This window comes from Anguilla anguilla, chromosome 9 (assembly GCF_013347855.1).
Source record: "Anguilla anguilla isolate fAngAng1 chromosome 9, fAngAng1.pri, whole genome shotgun sequence".
In the NCBI taxonomy this organism is placed as follows: domain Eukaryota; kingdom Metazoa; phylum Chordata; class Actinopteri; order Anguilliformes; family Anguillidae; genus Anguilla; species Anguilla anguilla.
In genome coordinates this window covers 17,284,616-17,302,332 of record NC_049209.1, presented here as the reverse complement: position 1 = coordinate 17,302,332, position 17,717 = coordinate 17,284,616, and the positions used below count along the sequence as shown (strand labels likewise).

Genomic DNA, 17,717 nt, shown 5'->3' with positions numbered 1-17,717 from the left:
TTAGTGTTGCATGTCACCAGATAAATACACAACTAGTACCTGTAAACGTGTGAGTTCTGAGTGTCTGACTGGACGGGTTGAATTAGTAAGCTCTATTAGTGGGCTGAAAGAAGAATAAAAACGGACTAAGACACCTGAGTGTGTGGCAGGGTCAAGGAAGAGCTGTATATTTCCTTTTGTTGTTTATTTTATTTAAATGCAGCAGGCTGTAATAAATCAGTTTTTATTTTTAACTAAGATAGTCTACCACTCATACATCAGGCCCTGCAGCACACAAAACGGATTACCAAGCTGTATGCAATGCTGTAACAACAGTATCTATTGTTTCACAGCGCACACAGATACACACTAATACAGACACAATAAGAGATTAATAACAATGCATTCCACCACACAGTAAAATAATACAGATTGTTACATTCATATACACTACACATGAAACACTCAATTTTCTTCACTGAGCATTAGTAATTTTACCATTATTATGACTTTGATTTGGATATTTTTGAGAGGCCCTTCACTGCATGTTTAGCACATGCATAATTTCACCTCTTGGTGGCAGTGTTGAGTCATATTGGCATATTTTCCAGAGATGTGCCTGTTGAAGACACTTGGTGGGTGTGTGGTACTTTAAATTATGATACTTTTAACTAGAAAGGAGTCTGTGGTTTCTTAGCTGCTACTGTCAGTGCTGAAAACTGTGCCTTCAATAGGCTGGAATGACAATGAATCATCCATGTTTCTTCAAAGTAACTTGTTAATCAATATTTTCTCGACTTCTTATTGTACATTTTCTATTCTCAGTTTTATATTCACTGTTTTCTAATCTGCAGGTTTTATGTTTTATGTTTTCTGCAAGCTGTTTGGTATTGTAAGTTATAGAAAGTAGGATGGGCTGGTACTGAAAGAGATATCGGCCAACCGAGGCCTGTGCAATACACGCCGACACGCGGCTGTGATCTAAGAGCTAAGTTGTGTGCTTGGGAAAGATACGGAATAAAATGGGAAGGTTGTGTGCCAGGGACAAATACAAATTTAATAGAGATCTTAATAGAGACCTTTTTTGTCAACGTTGAAAGGGAAAGGATCTGTCTAGTTCAGCAAACTCACATGTTGATGTGTATCCCTGCCAATAAAGGACATTCTTGCTTGAAAATCCTTTATTTGTGATAGAGAACACTGAGACATAGCCTAGTTAATGTGGGGGCATTATAGCTGAAACCCCTCTTAATAACAGATTCAGACTGTGTAGCCAGTTCTGGCATTGAGCCAACACCCTCACTCCTCAATTCAAATTAGCTTCACCAGCATGAGACACAAAATATTTAATTTAAAAAACATACAATGAAAACACAACTATCAATAATGAAAATAAACACACAAATAATTAATAATATTGATAATGGAAATAATGATGCTAACGGTCGTTTATCTCCTTCTCTCAGACCTGCACGTACACACAATGCAAAAACAAACAAACAAACAAAAAACTATTTTGTCTCAAGTTTTAGAATTCAAAAAAGCTCAGCAGGACCAAACGATCGAACAAGGAGGCTTGTATCGGCGCCCAAGTTTAACGTCAGCACTTGGGGGCTTTGATTCCTTCAGACGATTTCTTCCCTGTCAACCTTCAGCAAGCAGGCAGCGAGTTAAACCAAACCCACTGTGCAGCGGGGGTGCACACGATAATTAGAACATAGTTACACATGCGTACATGGGAACATAATACATTTATTGTAATGTGCCACTCCGAAAAATACAAACACAATATTGAACCGCGCGACAAACACTACGAACAATTGAATGTCTTTCTGTTTTATAATTAGTGTTGCAATTCCCCCCGACGGCTGGAAGTAGTACTTCCGCGACAGGATATACAGGAACACGTGCTTCAACATGGAGCCCGACAGTAGTGATTGTCACACCTGGGGAATACCAAATACTTTTGTAATTCCTCTATCTGTGTTTACGATGGGCGAAAGAAAGCAAGAGACTAGCAAAATCTACATTTGCTCGTTCCCCGAATGTGGGGCATCGTACAATAAACTATGGAAACTCGATGCACATCTTTGCAAGCACACTGGACTCGTGAGTTCTATTTAATAATTTTAGTCCACGTCCTAATGTCATGTATTTTGATGTAACTCGCAACTTCGCTGACTAACCTTAACCCTGACCCAGTACAGAAACGGAAAATCACGCGTCTACTGGTTCTGGTCCCGTAGGTAGTTGGCTAGCTTGGTATGGTTTACTTGCAATGGTTTCGTTTTTGCGATCTGTTCCTGAATTAATCTCTCCCCTATACAGAAGCCGTTTCACTGTGAGCGCGAGGGTTGCGACAAGAGTTTCTGCACCAAATACCACCTGGCAAGACATGAACTGAGCCACAGCGGCGAGAAGCCCTACCGGTGCGTACGTCACACAGGGCAAAACGGAGGCAGCTTAGAAACGAGGCCATGTCTAAAATGCAGTCAATTCTTTTCTTGTTCCAATACCTCCACTGTTCACAATATTCCAGGTGTACGGCAGAAGGATGTTCAGAGGCCTTCTCTACAAACACCAACATGAAGAAGCACTTTACTCGCAAACATCAAAACAAAGAAAAACTGTACACTGTGAGTCATGGGGCTGTGGTTTTTCTTCCTGTTTCATCTAGAATGTTAATGAATGTTAATTTTATATCTGTTCTGAAATTAATTAATTACTGCATTTAAGGAACTTCCATATTTGCTTGGTTCTTGTTAAGCTTGGTCCTGTTCAGTAATTGTAGTATTGTAAATACTAATTAATTTTATTTCTGGATGCCCAGTGTGAATATGAGGGCTGTGGAAAAGTGTTCAAGAAGAATAACCTGCTTAGAGCTCACGAATATGAGCACACCAACCTACTTCCTTTCAAGTGAGTATACATGCTGTCTAGCCTTCCTGTTGCGATTAAAGACATGAGAAATCAATTTGTCTGTATCAGTGAGGCATTTAAGACCAGGACTACAGTAGGAGGCAACTGGCACTCTCATCCTCTGGTTTTGAATCTCTAAATGTATAAACCAATGAGGGTGTTGTGAGCACAAGCAGAAGTTTTGATGAAGACCTGGGCTTAATAGGTTTGCGGATCTGGGTATGATAATACTGGCATGCCCTTGAGCAAGGTACTGTGTTAACTGAATCACATTTAACATGCGCAAGTTTTTCTGAATAAAGTTGTCAAATGAAGAAATTATGGTTATGGAAAACTGTGTTTTCTGAAATCTTATGTGAAACATAACATTTATGTGGAACACTCTAAGCTTATTTGCTGGGCATTTGGGTAATTGTCAGATCAGATGTACTTCAGGTCAGACAAAGCTCTGAAATGTGGAACCTTTTTCTGCAGTTTCCTTTGTAGCATCTTATAAATCTGATGTATTTTTTTTGGCTTTGATCAGGTGTCACTTTGAAGGCTGTGAAAGAAGGTTCTCTGTCCCCAGTAAATTGAAACGCCATGAAAAAGTGCATGCAGGTTGGTGTAAACTCTTTTTACAGCACTATACATATGAGTAATGTGGTGATTCCTGTCTTTGGAGGGAAAAATGTACATAAAACAAGGTTCACAAGTGTTTAATTGGATCTTGTTTTTTTCTGCTGGCTGTGATTTTCTGTAAAAGGTGTTTATATGTAGTTGTACTGACCCTGGTCATCAAACACCAAAGTAAAGATGATCTAGAAAAGATTGGAATGGTGTTACTTTGGCTGATGGGGTGTTTGCTGAATGTCTTCTTTACAGGTTACCCCTGTAAGGAGGAGGGCTGCTCCTTCCTTGGAAAGACCTGGACAGAATACCTGAAGCACAGACGGGGGATGCACAAAGGTACTCTTTACCCCACCTTGACTGTGCAGTTTAAAATCAGTGAACAGATTGAGTAGTTTGTCTCTTGTTGGTCTTAAATGGTCTTTATTATTATTATTATTATTATTATTTTGTTGTATTTTAGCATTTCTGCACATGAACCTGAAACTTATGTTGTATTTATATGTCAAACACTTTCAGTGGTGGGAAATGAGTTCCATATTGGTTTCTGCCAATTTCTGGCCTTAATGTCAGCCACAGACTGTTCTTGTGTCCCTATATGAAATGTTTTACTATGATTTAATCTATGAGTGAACCAGCGTAGATGTATACAGCCAAATCGCTCATTTAGCATGGGTAGTTGGTGGGAACAAAAACCTGCATACACACTGGCCCCTCCAGGATCGGAATAGTCCAATAGCCTGCTTTAATTGTTCCAGATTGATTCGTATTGTTCACATGTAGCCTTCACAGAACTAATTTAAATGGCTCTCAATGTTTGGAGCATGAAGCGTACACTTTGACTTGTCTGCTACTGTGAAGAGAAACTGAGAGAGGGAACACTTAGCATCTGGAAAGTAATATTTTCTTATTATAAGTATTTGAATTTACACCCACCCATACATTCCAATACTACAAAGTGTTGTGAAACATAACTAAATTTAATTGCATGAAAATAACAATTTTTAAAATCTTGTCTTTCAATTAAGTCTGGTTCATTTAACTCTAATTGCTTTGTGCGTGTACAAAATCTCTGGTTCTAAGAATGTGATCTATCTCTCTCTAGTCCAGCTGCAGTGCGATCACTGTCGTAAGGTGTTCCGGGACTCCTGGTTCCTGAAGCAGCACCAGAGAGCGCACCAGGGGGAGCGACAGGTGTTCAAGTGCCCGAGGGAGGGCTGCCAGCGCACGTACACCACGCCCTTTAACCTGCAGAACCACATCGTTTCCTTTCATGAGGAGCAGAGGCCTTTCTCCTGCCCGCACGAAGGCTGCGACAAGACCTTTGCCATGAAGGTGAGGACAGGACTTCAGTGTGGAAAGAGCCTGAAGTACAGCGTTCTCCTCCAATTCCTATTCTCAGCTGTGCTTTATTCGGATAACGGATGGGAGACTGGCAGTGCCTAGTCTGCGGGTTATCGAGCTGAATTTGAACACTTCATTTATTAGAAGGCATTTTCTTGTTTTATACAATGACAGCAAGTTTGATTTCTTTCAACTACAAGTTTTCTTTACTTCAACCTTTTTTGTTTCAACAGCAAAGCTTACAGAGGCACAGTGTGATCCATGACCCAGAGAAGAAGAAGATACAGGTAAATGCGGGCTGTTCACTACACAAGGTCTCATAATTGTTTAGAGGCACTTATATAGTCTCATTTACTTGTCTGTGAAAGGGAGTATGATTCATGGTTAGTAATTGGCATACGAATATTCAATGCTGATAATTGAGATGTTTTTAGTTCTGGTAGCAACAATCTTGGTAATGGCCTGTATGAACAACTCCATTAGTTCACTCTCTTTGAAGTCCGTAACATGTACTGTATGGATTGTTAATTATGTTCAGCTATACTGATCAGCTGTTCACCACATTTCCCATCTGCAGAAGAAGCCACGCCCCAGACGCAGCCTGGCCTCCCGCCTCAGCGGCTATCAGCCCAAGAAGACTCTCCCGTCCGAGACGAACGGCTTGGCCGCCATGCTGAAGGACGCGACCCTGTCCGAGCCCCGCCCAGATGACACGTGCACAGCCCCTGAGTAGCCACGCGACAGGGGCCGCTCGGCGTGCCCTGGGCGAGGCCCCACAGTAGCACTTGTTTTTTGTTCCGTTACAGTATTCAGTAATCAATGAAGCTTTCAGTTCTGTACAAACCACTTTATTGAATAAAGTTCACTGCTGCAGCGGGCTGCTCTTTGTGCCGTCGGGGGTGGGATCGGCGTCTGCCGCACCACCGGGTGGGGGCTGGTTCGGTTCTTTTGCCAGCGCCCCCCGTTGGAGCAGCTCCTTCTCGGAGGGGGCGCGGAGAACACACATGGCCGCTTTCCCGTCCCGGATAATTTTTGGTTTGGAGACGAAGCCCACGGTGGTCGGCATGCGCTGTAAAATCTCTTCCAGTTTGGAGTCCTGCGGCCAACACACATTCACATGCCACTGCTAGGTTCAACCTTTTTTCAGCTCTTTAAAAAACATTTCAGATTCTTTAAGCTACCTTTCCCCTGGTTTCCCTCACAGTGCATAAAGATTCTGTTAAGTGCAGCTGAATTTCACTTAGTGTGGCAAAAATAAACTAGCCTGCAGCACATTTTACTAGTCTACTGTTTGGGGAAAAAATTTTTTTTACAATATATTTAACTCTCAAAGGGATGCCATAATAGTTAACAGTTAAGCTGTCACAACAGAGGCTTGTCAAACTTTTTCCATCAGAGCTTCCTGCGATCTATGAAAACTGCCATTATTTAAAAAGCTGACTCCCAGACACTTTACAGCCTGGAATTAAACAATACCACCAATGAAAAGCATATGTCCCACTACCTTCATTAGTGTAATCTTGGTGCAGTAATAAAAAAGAGCCATATAAATAGAATTCTGAATGACTTCATGTGAACCCACCAGAAAAACATTGTCACACCTAAATAAGTTGTAAATCATAAGTGTGCACTTTTGCCCTCCACCCAAAAGACATTTAAAACACACAAGATTTAAACACACATTGTTGCATAAATATGTGCTTGGATTACTTGTCTTGATTTATTTTTGGTGATTTACACAAAACATTACCTTAAACAATAAAAATGACATCTAAATAAGTTCAGACATCTTAAGTATTGATTTTGTCTGCATCCATGTTAAAAGTAACAGCGTTCATTTGAGGCAAGGACACCTGATAACCACAGAGTAACCACTTACTTTCCAGACAACGCAAACAATGTCTTGAAAATGTGGCCCTCAACAGTCTGGTAAAGTGCAGGTGAATCAGTGATGTCAGACATTTAAAGCATGGCTGAATAAGTCATGTGAAAAAGTGGAATAGTGAGCAATGCCAGACAGGTAAAGTCAGATGATTAATGATGTCAGTCAAGAATATTTGGGTGAATGAGAAACACCAGTCAGATTAATTCTAAATGAATGTGAGGTGTTAAAGGTAAATGAATGGGTGACATTAGACAGGTAAAGTGTAGATGAATGGGGGACACCAGATAGGCAGTTCTCACCGGTGGCTTTGTGTCGCTGACATTTCCCTTCCTCAGCGTCAGCCTCACATGGCACTTCTTGCTCAGCCAGCTCTGTATCTGCCGCAGCTTGGTGTCCAAATCATGAGAGCCAATATCTGAGGACAGGGTGAGCTCTTTTACCTGCACAGGGCCTGCCGAGAACAGCATGGACAGGAACTGAGCTTTGGCTGCATGCCTTGCATGCATGCAGTGTACACACCCTCTTCACACAGCAGATACACCTGTGTGCCTGTGCCATTCTCACCGTAAAACAAATACACCTTCTTTGGCCCTCTCCTTCCTCCCTGAGCCCACAAAGCACATACACGCTGTGGCTGTGGTTCGCTATTTTCCTTCATACTGCACACACAGTACACTCACCTGCTTTGTTCTTCTGTTTCTCTCTCAGTTTGAGCTGCTCCTCATGGATTTGCTTCCCTGTCATCAGCTGGTAGACCGGGGGGTCCTTGTTTTCATTGCGGGGAACAAGTTTCAAGCCTTCCTGGTCCATAAGTCGCAGTACATCTGCACGGTGCATTGTGCCCAGGTTAGCGCCGTCATGTCCTATCACCTGCAAATGGCGCTGGTGTATCTTCCTTCCCACGCTGCCAATAGTGCTGCGTGTGTGGGCACTCTGCTTCTTCCTGGGTGCATCCCCGTCCCCTTCTCCATCTGCTGTAGTGGACAGAGCCGCTGCTACGCTGCAAGGGGCAGCTCTGTGGGACGAGAACAGGGTGTGTGGTCTCCAGGGGCTGAGGCGGAAGTGACATATTCCTGTCACTGCCTGGCTCATAGCCCACCTCAGGCAAGTTGTTGACATACTGCTGTGAACATCAAAGAGACAGGTTATCAAGAGAACCCTGCAACTGCAAACGAGACAAGCACGCCAACAACCCCCATGTTTAACTGGTCGTGTAATGCTTTACGAGTTCCAAAACTAACCCCATATAAATCTCCATTACTCTGCTTTGTTAAATGGGTTCACAGGTATTCTTTAAATGGCATACAGCAGCCAGTGCTGACATTAACCAACAGGCGTAATAATACAATACTATTCATTGTTAAAATTGTTATGTATTGTTAAAAATAAAATCTTAAATGTACGTTACGGTAATTTCATGTTCTCGGAGCACAAAGAGATATAGTATCGTACCCGAAAGAATTCTTGGTTTCAGTATTAATGATTATCTAGCTCACCAATATTTAGTTATGAAACTTACTTCAGCAGACAAAACGTGCTGCCCTCCGTTTCGAATAAAAGCAGACAGCTTGATAATAATACATTTAAAAAAGTGCCACAAATGCAGTAGACTAATGCAAACTAAGAAAATGCAACAAAGAAACTAATAATTTGCACGTCAACATCAACAGCTACAAACATAACCTCCAACTACTGACGCTTTAAAGGCTGCAGCGGGGTCCTTTTTTTGGTTGCACGAACGTCGCACAATGATGACACAGAAGCCTCGTGCCTCCCTGTCTGTAGTTTTTGTTAAACTTTGGAACTCGATATTTGCGGTTTTTTGGCCACGACAAACGGTCACCAACATAGAGGATAGCTCCCAGATCCACAGCCACACACAATTACGGTAAAAACTTACCTCATATTAATAAAAAACCAGAATGAACGTAATCTGAGTAATAATTCATGTAAGTGAACCGAAGATAAATTCGGCCGAATATTAGGCTACTGATGTATTTGTAAATCTGTCAAAAAATAAGATTTTGCGCATATCAGTCATGGTATACACATCTGTAAACAACAACATCATGTGTATCGTTATAGCCGCTGATTATATTTATTTCAGTGCCACTGTAGCCTACAGTAGACCTATGGATAAATAAAAAAAACGCAAGAGTTGTAGCCTATTTAAGATCAACAGTTGGTCGAAAAACAACAATTCCTGTTCTTTTAAAACATGTAAATTATTGCATTTAAATAATATCTCATCCACAACATTTGGAACAGGTAGTGCGCTGATAAAAGAAATACAAATGGATGCAGGACAAATCATTTCCATTCAGAGACTGGTGTGTGCGCGCTGAACTCAGCTTCTGAGCGCTCATCTGTAGTTAATGCGAGTTGACACTGTTTGACCCTACAACACCTCCGCTTGCCTGCCTTTGTATCCCTTGTTTACACACTTTATATTTTATCAATTTAGTATATTACATAAATGTCTACACTCTTACCATGTTATCTGTTCTGCATAAACTAATTTTGCAACATTACACGAGTCATGAGAGATTGGTAGTGGAACCGTCGCCTAAAACAGGTTCAAAAGGGAAACAAGGGGTTTGTACTGAAAGAGATCTTTTATCTGTTTAGTGTATTTTGCAGGAGCTTAGTGAAGGGGAAAAAAGCTGACTGAGACACAAAAGTGGGTTTCTTTAGCCCTCAGAGAAGAACAGTTTGAAAAGAGTAGGCGGGAATGTTGTTTTTTATTTGTTTGTATGCTTGCTTTGGATGATTGCCAGTAGAACTGAAATTGCTCAAAGTGATAGACATTAAAATATTTTATGAGGCCTTTTCTTTTTTGCTGAGAAAAAAACCTCAGAGATATATTTTAGTATTTTATGGAATTGAAGGCATGATGTGGCCCCCCAGTTCAAACCCAGTTCCTTTAGAAACAGTAAATCTAGAGATTTTACAGTCAGATGAACAGCAATAGATTAATTTGTTTAACGCTCCTGGGTACAAAGGGGGTCTAATCTTCACTTTCTTCAATGGCTTTAACCCTAGTGTCAGGGTGGGGAGGGACGCATTGGAGACGAAGTACGTTCAGACACACTGTCACCTGCCCTGGCACAGGTGCATCAGCCCCCCTCAATAGCACCCATGCTTTGTGCTCCCCCTTCACAATGTCAGCCTCTTCTCAGGGTCCCAGCTACAGGAAGTGCAGAAAAGAGAAGGGTCAAGGGTCATGGGGGAAGGCGGGATTCATGTGAAGGTCATATCGGGTTTGAGGTTGAGCTTAAATCAACAGAGAGCAAGCGCTTGCGGCTGCTATAGTGCACAGAGAATAGGAAGGCAAAGAAAAGGGACTTAATTTGCGTCAAAGTAAAGACAGAAGAAACAGAAACATAAAGGGACCAATGACACAAGGAGGATGACGTGTCTCTGTCAGTCACTTAGGGAGGGCTGGGGGAAGCTCATGCAGTTGAGATTTGGTCAAATATATCAAAATAATTATTCCCAAAACAATGTATGACGTCTCAAAGATTACAGGGTTGTTAATATGTATTAAATTACATTTTAGCCAGCAAGTGTGGGTTATTATTACATTTTTAAAAAATAACAAAACCTGATATTTGGAGTGGCGCTATAGGCTAATGGTTTTCCTTCATTGTCATAACCGCAACGATGACTATTCACTTAAGACTATTCTATTATTTACTAATTCCTTATGTAAATGAAATAGTTGTCTGTTTTGAGCTTTCTTTACATTTTACATTTCATGCTAAGCGAAATAATTAGACTCTGTCGCGTGGGCCGGTTTCATAATATTGTCATTTAGGACAGCCAAACGACTTAATGATGAAGCCATGCCATTCAGCGCTAGCGGCCTCGGTCAGAATGCGCAGGGTTGAGGGGCATGAACTGCGAATGTGTAAGAACCCCATTTAAATAACTTTCTTTAAAAGGAAATCTGAACAAAAAGTGCATCGTTTGCGAGCAGCAGGTGGATGATTGTATATGGTTGACTGACTCGGAAGAAAGATGCGCTCCCAGAAAGAGCATTCACGACAGAGATCGCGAGCTTCCTCATTTCCTAATTAGCCCACGGAAGCCGCTTCCTCGTGCTGGCACCCCGCACAGCTACCGCATCCCAACAAAAAGGTAAGTTACCACACGACAGCTATTCTCTTTCCGCTCAAAAGGGACTGTGAAACACGCCGTTTCTTTCTGAGACAATGTTTCTTTCTTTCTTTACTTTTTCTTTCATTCATTCATTCTTTCTTTCTTTCGTAATTTTGATTTCTTTATCCCTTACTGTGTGTGGCTGATTTTCCCAAGCGCGCATCTTAACAGCGAATACGGTCTTTCTCGTACGAGCAGGCGTTTCATTAAATCTCTCTCTCTCTCTCTCTCTCTCTCTCTCTCTCTCTCTCTCTCTCTCTTATGTCACTGTAATATTTATTTGACAAATTAGCAGGCAACATCTCTATTGTACTGTAGGTTACCTTAGCAAGTTCTCAAGATGGAGTTATTGAATATTCAGTAATGAACAATTAACCAATTAAGTAATTAATTACTTCAGATCTTTCATAATTGTCAAAATATTACATATGGTTTGACAGGTCCTCTCCAACATCTTTAAATAGTGATCTGAATTGATTTAGGAAATAATTCATTTTATTAGAAAAATGTGGAAGCTAATTATTTAATAACTAATAGTACTGGCATGGTCTATGGAACAACCTACTGAAGACTTGATTAGGGTATTTGGCAGTAATTTCATACCATGATTAAGAATTACTTGCATTTCTCCAAAAGGCCAGAGCTTTGGTTTTATTTAATTGTAAAATTCATTTTCTTGCAACTATTACCTTTTTAAAGTTATTTTTAACTGAACATTTAAAAATGTTTTCATTGTCTTATTTCCAACACAGACTTGAACACGCCTTTTTAACCCAACTATGTATCCAGATTTGCATTGTGACATGGATCAAAGTTTGTCTTTGGCAGAAAGAAAATTAGTTAATTTGAATTCCCAAAACCATATTTCCGTGTTGCATATGGATAATAAAAGTATGCCAGTATATATTTCTAATCATATATATTTATATTTTTAGTAAAATATATAACTAATGGCAAAATATATTTATATTTTACCATTAGTAAGGCTTAGTTGTACTCCAATAAAATTCTGTAGCGAGGTACTGCTCTGGAACTGCATTATTGACGGTAAAGGACATCTTCAGTTAAAAAAAAAAATACAGGTCTGTAACTTGACCTCTCCATTTCACTCGTTCTGGGCTGGCTAAAATACGTTTTGTTGGTTACTATGTCTGAGAAGCATTTGGAAGACTTTGTTCTTCACAAGTCTGGGTCAGAAATAAATATGTTTCTTATATTTCTAATACAAACAACCCTCAGTAGGATAAAATCTTAAATCACTCCTATGGTCGAACAGCAAAAGAATATAATAACTCAAATATTTTTTTTCTTGTGGATACATTAACAGTTTTTGGAACCAAACATTTGAGCAAACCAACTTGCTGATATTTTGGTCACAGAAAATTTAAATGAAGCAATAACGATGGATATGGAATGACGATTTAATTCTAAATAGAATTTGAAATGCAATAGGTTACTGTAAAAATTGTTTTGTGAATTTTACGGTGTTTTATTTGCAAACAATGTTGCCAGTGAAGTGCTGTAAAATAGCAATAGATTTCAGTGAAGAATCACATGTTACTGTAATACAAACCCAATAAATTACTGTATTAGATTGACAGCCCATTACAGCTTTTTTACTGTTGATGTTTTACAGTAATCACATGTAACTCCATGAATTACAGTATTTTGCTGGCAACTTGAGTTGTCAATAAAGTCCTGTAAAAAAGACAATGTTATATAGTTAAGAACAATCACAACATTTCACTGTAAATGCAAACCCAGTATTTTACTGTATTTGAAGTACAGCACAAAGTTGCATTTCTACAGTAGGTTTTTTACAGAAATCACTTGTAATTCCTTGAATTACACTATTTAACTGGCCTACAAGGGTTGCCAATAAAGTCCTGTGAAAACCCCCCAATATATTACTTATTTATTCACAGTAAATGCACTACAATATTAACTGCAATACAGTTTCATTTCTTCAGTGTCATGTAAAATAATGCAAATAATTATTGCAATCAACTAAATTTTACTTAATAGGTTGACGAACAAAAATAACAACACAATTTAATTTTTTCTTCAGCACTTTCATTGAGAAACACATTTAGCATCTAATGCTTTAAAATAGTTTTAATTCTTATATCAACATAAAAAGCCAATGCCTTACACTCTTCTCCAGGCTGGACAAAAAATAAAAAAATCCAAAGGGCTCATCTCAAACAAGGAGGCCTTTTTATTTCCACGCAGGCTTCATCAGATTCTCTGTGTGTGCAATGAACTCTTTGGATGCATCACTGTGCTAATGTTTACTGCTCTCATCAGCACCCTGGAAGGTATGCATGTCTATGCAATGAACATTGTAGTTTAACGGAATAAAAAAAAAGAAAAGTTGACTCCTGAACAAAAATCTATTTTACTTCAGCCATGTTAAAATTTAAATGAGGTCAGGAATTAGCTAAACATTTCAGTGAAATGGAGCACCATAAATAGCATATGTAACTGACTGTGTCCTATGTGAAAATACAGAAACAAGTTGACGATAATGTCAGATTAATTGACCCAACCATATAGCACAGCCTCAAAGGGGGAAAAAGAAATCCCAAGAGAGAGCAAAATTCTGTGTATGAATAATGTCAGAATTTGAACAGCGCAATCCCCACAAGACATCAGAAAAACCACATGCACACCAAAACAAAACAGGCTAGTTTATGTTTAACCACAACACAGGAGTTAAAACACATTCGACTTATAACACATGATTTACTGTACATTTGTCAACTGCTTTCTCTCCTTACTGTGTCATGTTAACACGTTGCCACGGTTCACTTGGTTTTCAGTTGGTTGACAAAGGATACGTAAACACTCCCAATTTTGTTGCCATCTTTAAGAACATCCACAAAGCTTTTGGGGGATTTCTTCACAATCATTTCTTGTAGACAATCTGATCTTGTAGAATGCAGCTCAACGAGTCTCATCTCATTCACAACAATTATGACCATCTCCCTTTGGTCTGTAGGAGACAGACACTTTTCTAAGGCTGCTGCCATTCGCACTCCATGGGCATCTGGCACCACGGGACCTGAACGTTAGAGTATCAGGCCATTTAAGCAGGTCTGCTGTACTGCTTCTGCTGTTGGTGCTGACAGGAGACGGTGTACTAGAGGTGATGAGTTCTTAAGAGATGGATTTGCCAGCTCTGCAGATGATGCATTGATGATCTCTAACTGCACATGTGTGACGCACCTTTCCTGTTATAAAGGAAAACAATCCAACGAGCCTTTATAAGGCACAACATAATACAAGGCACAACATTATACAAAACACAATATATTACACACAAAAGCTTAATTCGAATTTCATAAGTACTAGTAAATTGAACATTGATTTTCCTCATGTGTATTGCCTCCAGTGTTCCATGCATTAAAGAGTTTGTGACACTATATAAGTTTAATGTGCTCCAGTAGATGAACTGTGGGTCTGCCGCCAAAACAATGCTTGCCAACTTGTCCAAGAGGGATGACAAGATGACAGACTTAGCAGTGCTGCTAGTACTGCCGCTCCTGTATCCTCTGTAGACATGGCTCTACAAAGAAGATAAGGAATGGGGCAGAATTACAGCTGATGTATTGTGTACTTTGCACACTGGCGATGGGTAGTAATCAAGAAGGTCTTCATGTGTAATGCAAATGAGTTCTGTGCTACTGGCTTTAAAGAATGGAACCCCTGATCATTAAGCTGCACTGCCTGCTACAACACAGTACAAAAAAGAACACAACGGACCAAGATCAGTTGTATTGCCCCTACTATCAACCCATTATCATCCCCTCTGATCACAACACACATTCCCTTTTTGTATTAGGTACCTTTCATAGTTATGTCACTAGCAGCTACTGTAGTGTCAGGAATTAGGCAGAGAGGCAGAGAAAATCATAAACACATAAAAACACATAACACATACAAATAACTGATGTTAACTGAGGAATTGAAATCAACACATGCCCCAGATAACGTGAACCACCAGCTAGCTTGTTGTCTTAATCCATGACAAAAGCAGAAATATAACATTATGCCGTATCAACTGATATTGTTGTAATAGCTAATGTCACACGTTTGAGAATTAAGTAAATTCATATAGCTAATTTTAACTGAACTGCTTGCACAGCTAAGACTCTGTTGGGTAACTGCTTCTTTCCCTACTCCATCGAAGGTAGCAAGCGACTCAGGCTGGATCAGTAGGGATTCTGGCTGGGAGTTGCCTGCTATCTGGGGAGTAATTCAACGGAATTAAAAAAAAAAAAAAAAATGAAATAAAAAGACTTTCTTTCAAGTATGCATTACAACCATATATTTTTGATCACCTCAATTTACAATAATCTTCAAGCTTGGAGCCTTTCACAGAAGAGCACGTGAACCAATGATACCATTTGGAAATCCTCTTCTTTCTGGGGACAGGTGCCCACCTGTTTTTTCCATTTTTACTGTTTGATATACAGTTGATTAATGTAGCCTTATTGTGACCCAAGATGCATTTCAGACTACAATAATATATTGGATTAGTCACAAAACAGGGCATTACTGTATGATATTTCTGAAGGATTTACAGTAGTTTGTTATAGTGTGTAGTATTTTTATGTTCATAATTCTGCATTGGATAGCAATTAGATTCATGGAAAAAGTATCTTCATATTTTAACTAATAAAGACCAGACAGGAAAATAAATATGATAGGACAATAAATAAATAAATCATCTGAACAGAACAACGAAATTATTCAAATGAATAAAACGTGTTTTATTTCACTTACACTGTATATTGCAGTTATAACAAGGATGAAAACAAATGACCAACTACAGAATTGTTAATGAACATAATCAAAACAAAATCTTATGTGACATTAATTTGAAATGGAATAAAAATGCACCCACTCTTATACAAGTCAAGAACCCCACCCCCACACCAAGACTGTCCTCTGCCATTGCTTCCTTAATACTTGAACGCCCACCCAAAGAGGCCGACTTTGCCCCAAACACCCTGAAACGCTTGAGAAATCTGCTGTGCGTGGGACACAACCCCAAAAAGTTTCTCTCTCAGCCTTGCACTCTGCTGCTCCATACCGCCAATCTCTTACTTGAACATGTTTATAACTGTTTTTAATCCGAATGGAATCAGGGCTAATGCTTCATTAGCAAGTATTTTTACATAATGATCCTTGTGCTTCGGCCGCTCAGTTTTTTATTAAGGTAATTACGGGGCTCTCGAGAGATGGGGTTTGGAAGGTATAATTACCCCGCTGCATGCTGGGAAATAGTTTCAGGTGGCTTTCAGCAGGTGGCCCGGGAGGTTAGAGGCAGGCGCAGGGCATGCTGAGGCGGGTGATTACTGGATGAATTTCACTTTAATAAATGTTGAGCTACATTTGGAAATGCAGATAGCGGGGCTTTCTTTCTAATGGTGCCGCACTAAAACCACTTGAGTGAGGGAATGATCTGAAAGAGGATTTAATTAACACATACGAGAGGGAGGGTGGGAGAGAGAGGGGGGGGATAGAGAAAGAGAGAGAGTGGGAGAGAGAGAGAGAGAGGGAGAGAGATAACGGGAGGGAAGGAAAGAGAAAAAGAGAGAAGGGGAGGGAGAGAAAGAAAGAAAAGGGGGCAAAAGTGATGGACGAGAGAGAAAGCAAAAGAGAAAATGGGGAGAAAGAGAGGGCTGCCAGTAAGCTGATGTACGGTTTGCCCATGCAGCCAGTTTATTGCAGTTAAACACTCTTGCACTCCCTCACACAAACCCACACACACTATCACACTATCATCTTTGTGCTCGTTAGGCAGTGTTTGGGACCTCCATGAACAACATTCCTCGGGAACCTGCCCACCGACACATACAGGCACACATAACTCATCTGAACACATCTCCCTCACACAGTCTCCTAAAACACCCGCCAAACACACCCTCCTAAAACACCTTCCAAACACAGAGCTGCTCCCCCAGACACACACACAGCACCAAATCACACACATTCACACACATACACACACCCACTCCCACACACGGACTCACATACACACACACCCACACATCCACACACACACACACACACACACACACACACCCACACCCACACACAGCACTCCTCTTAAATACCGCACACCAAATCACACACATCCGCACACACTCACACACACAGACCCACACCCACACCCACACACACAATCACACACACACACACACACACACACACACACACTCACACACACAGAACTCTCCTGAACACCCCTTAAGAGCTCTCAAAGCCACATGCCACAAGACATCACAGGTCTTATTTACATATCTTGTTATTGTTGTCACTAAGTGACAGAAATAAGCAAAGTCGATTGCATTCTGATGTGTTCTCTATGGTCTTTCAATCTGTCTTCTCTCGCCGGCTGGCATTGTGTTCCTCTACACTAAAACAATCCTGCCACGAGTAGGGCCCTCCTGGCTTCGCGCAGGCATGTTTACTTCAACTCCCCGGGAGCTAAAAGCCTAGAAACGGGACGGTAATTGCCCAATTAGGCCCCTTGCCACGCGGGACGTAGCGCACCACGAGCCTCCACGCGCTCCCAGCCTGGATAATTGTGCTGAAAGCAAATGAACGGACGGCAGACAAACAAGCTACTAGAAAATAATTACTTGGAGTGTTTCTTTTCAGTACCTGTACAGCAGATTTCATTATAGTCAATAGCCTCTAAAGCTGCTAGAAACGCTGGTAGTTGTCATTTTCATAGAGACTTGATAATGACATTAATTTGTCTTAATGGCCAGTTCTATTGTTATAAATAGTAGAATGAGCTGAAATT

At 40.4% G+C, this 17,717-nt stretch overlaps 2 protein-coding genes across 3 annotated transcripts; one reads left to right on the top strand and one right to left on the bottom strand.

Moving 5' to 3' along the window:
* The first annotated feature begins 1,869 nt into the window (after positions 1 to 1,869).
* gtf3aa (general transcription factor IIIAa) lies at positions 1,870 to 5,724 on the top strand. The gene is made up of 9 exons (XM_035435421.1): positions 1,870 to 2,088; positions 2,308 to 2,408; positions 2,519 to 2,615; positions 2,810 to 2,898; positions 3,425 to 3,498; positions 3,763 to 3,846; positions 4,613 to 4,842; positions 5,085 to 5,138; positions 5,429 to 5,724. Exons 1-9 carry the CDS (start codon positions 1,897 to 1,899, stop codon positions 5,582 to 5,584), a joined length of 1,077 nt encoding a protein of 358 aa, XP_035291312.1. The 5' UTR covers positions 1,870 to 1,896; the 3' UTR covers positions 5,585 to 5,724.
* Positions 5,684 to 8,462, bottom strand: mtif3 (mitochondrial translational initiation factor 3). Of its 2 annotated transcripts, none has more exons than XM_035435423.1 (4): positions 8,256 to 8,462; positions 7,417 to 7,856; positions 7,036 to 7,187; positions 5,684 to 5,947 (listed from the first exon to the last, which is right to left on the bottom strand). In XM_035435423.1, the coding sequence occupies exons 2-4, from the start codon at positions 7,853 to 7,855 to the stop codon at positions 5,714 to 5,716; spliced, it is 825 nt and encodes a 274-aa protein (XP_035291314.1). In that variant the 5' UTR covers position 7,856; positions 8,256 to 8,462; the 3' UTR covers positions 5,684 to 5,713. The 2 variants fall into 2 exon arrangements, with proteins under 2 accessions (XP_035291314.1, XP_035291313.1); XM_035435422.1 differs by having other exon boundaries at positions 7,417 to 7,859; positions 8,256 to 8,461.
* Between the last annotated feature and the right edge of the window lie 9,255 nt (positions 8,463 to 17,717).

Excerpts from the sequence above, each read along its gene's own strand:
- gtf3aa (XM_035435421.1), top strand. The coding sequence starts at position 1,897 with ATGGAGCCCGACAGTAGTGATTGTCACACCTGGGGAATACCAAATACT. Across the intron at positions 2,409-2,518 it reads AGCGGCGAGAAGCCCTACCG|GTGTACGGCAGAAGGATGTT; the intron begins GTGCGTACGTCA and ends ACAATATTCCAG. Across the intron at positions 3,499-3,762 it reads CCATGAAAAAGTGCATGCAG|GTTACCCCTGTAAGGAGGAG; the intron begins GTTGGTGTAAAC and ends TCTTCTTTACAG.
- mtif3 (XM_035435423.1), bottom strand. The coding sequence starts at position 7,855 with ATGTCAACAACTTGCCTGAGGTGGGCTATGAGCCAGGCAGTGACAGGA. Across the intron at positions 7,188-7,416 it reads GAAACAGAAGAACAAAGCAG|GCCCTGTGCAGGTAAAAGAG; the intron begins GTGAGTGTACTG and ends TGTTCTCGGCAG. Across the intron at positions 5,948-7,035 it reads TCAGCGACACAAAGCCACCG|GACTCCAAACTGGAAGAGAT; the intron begins GTGAGAACTGCC and ends TGTTGGCCGCAG.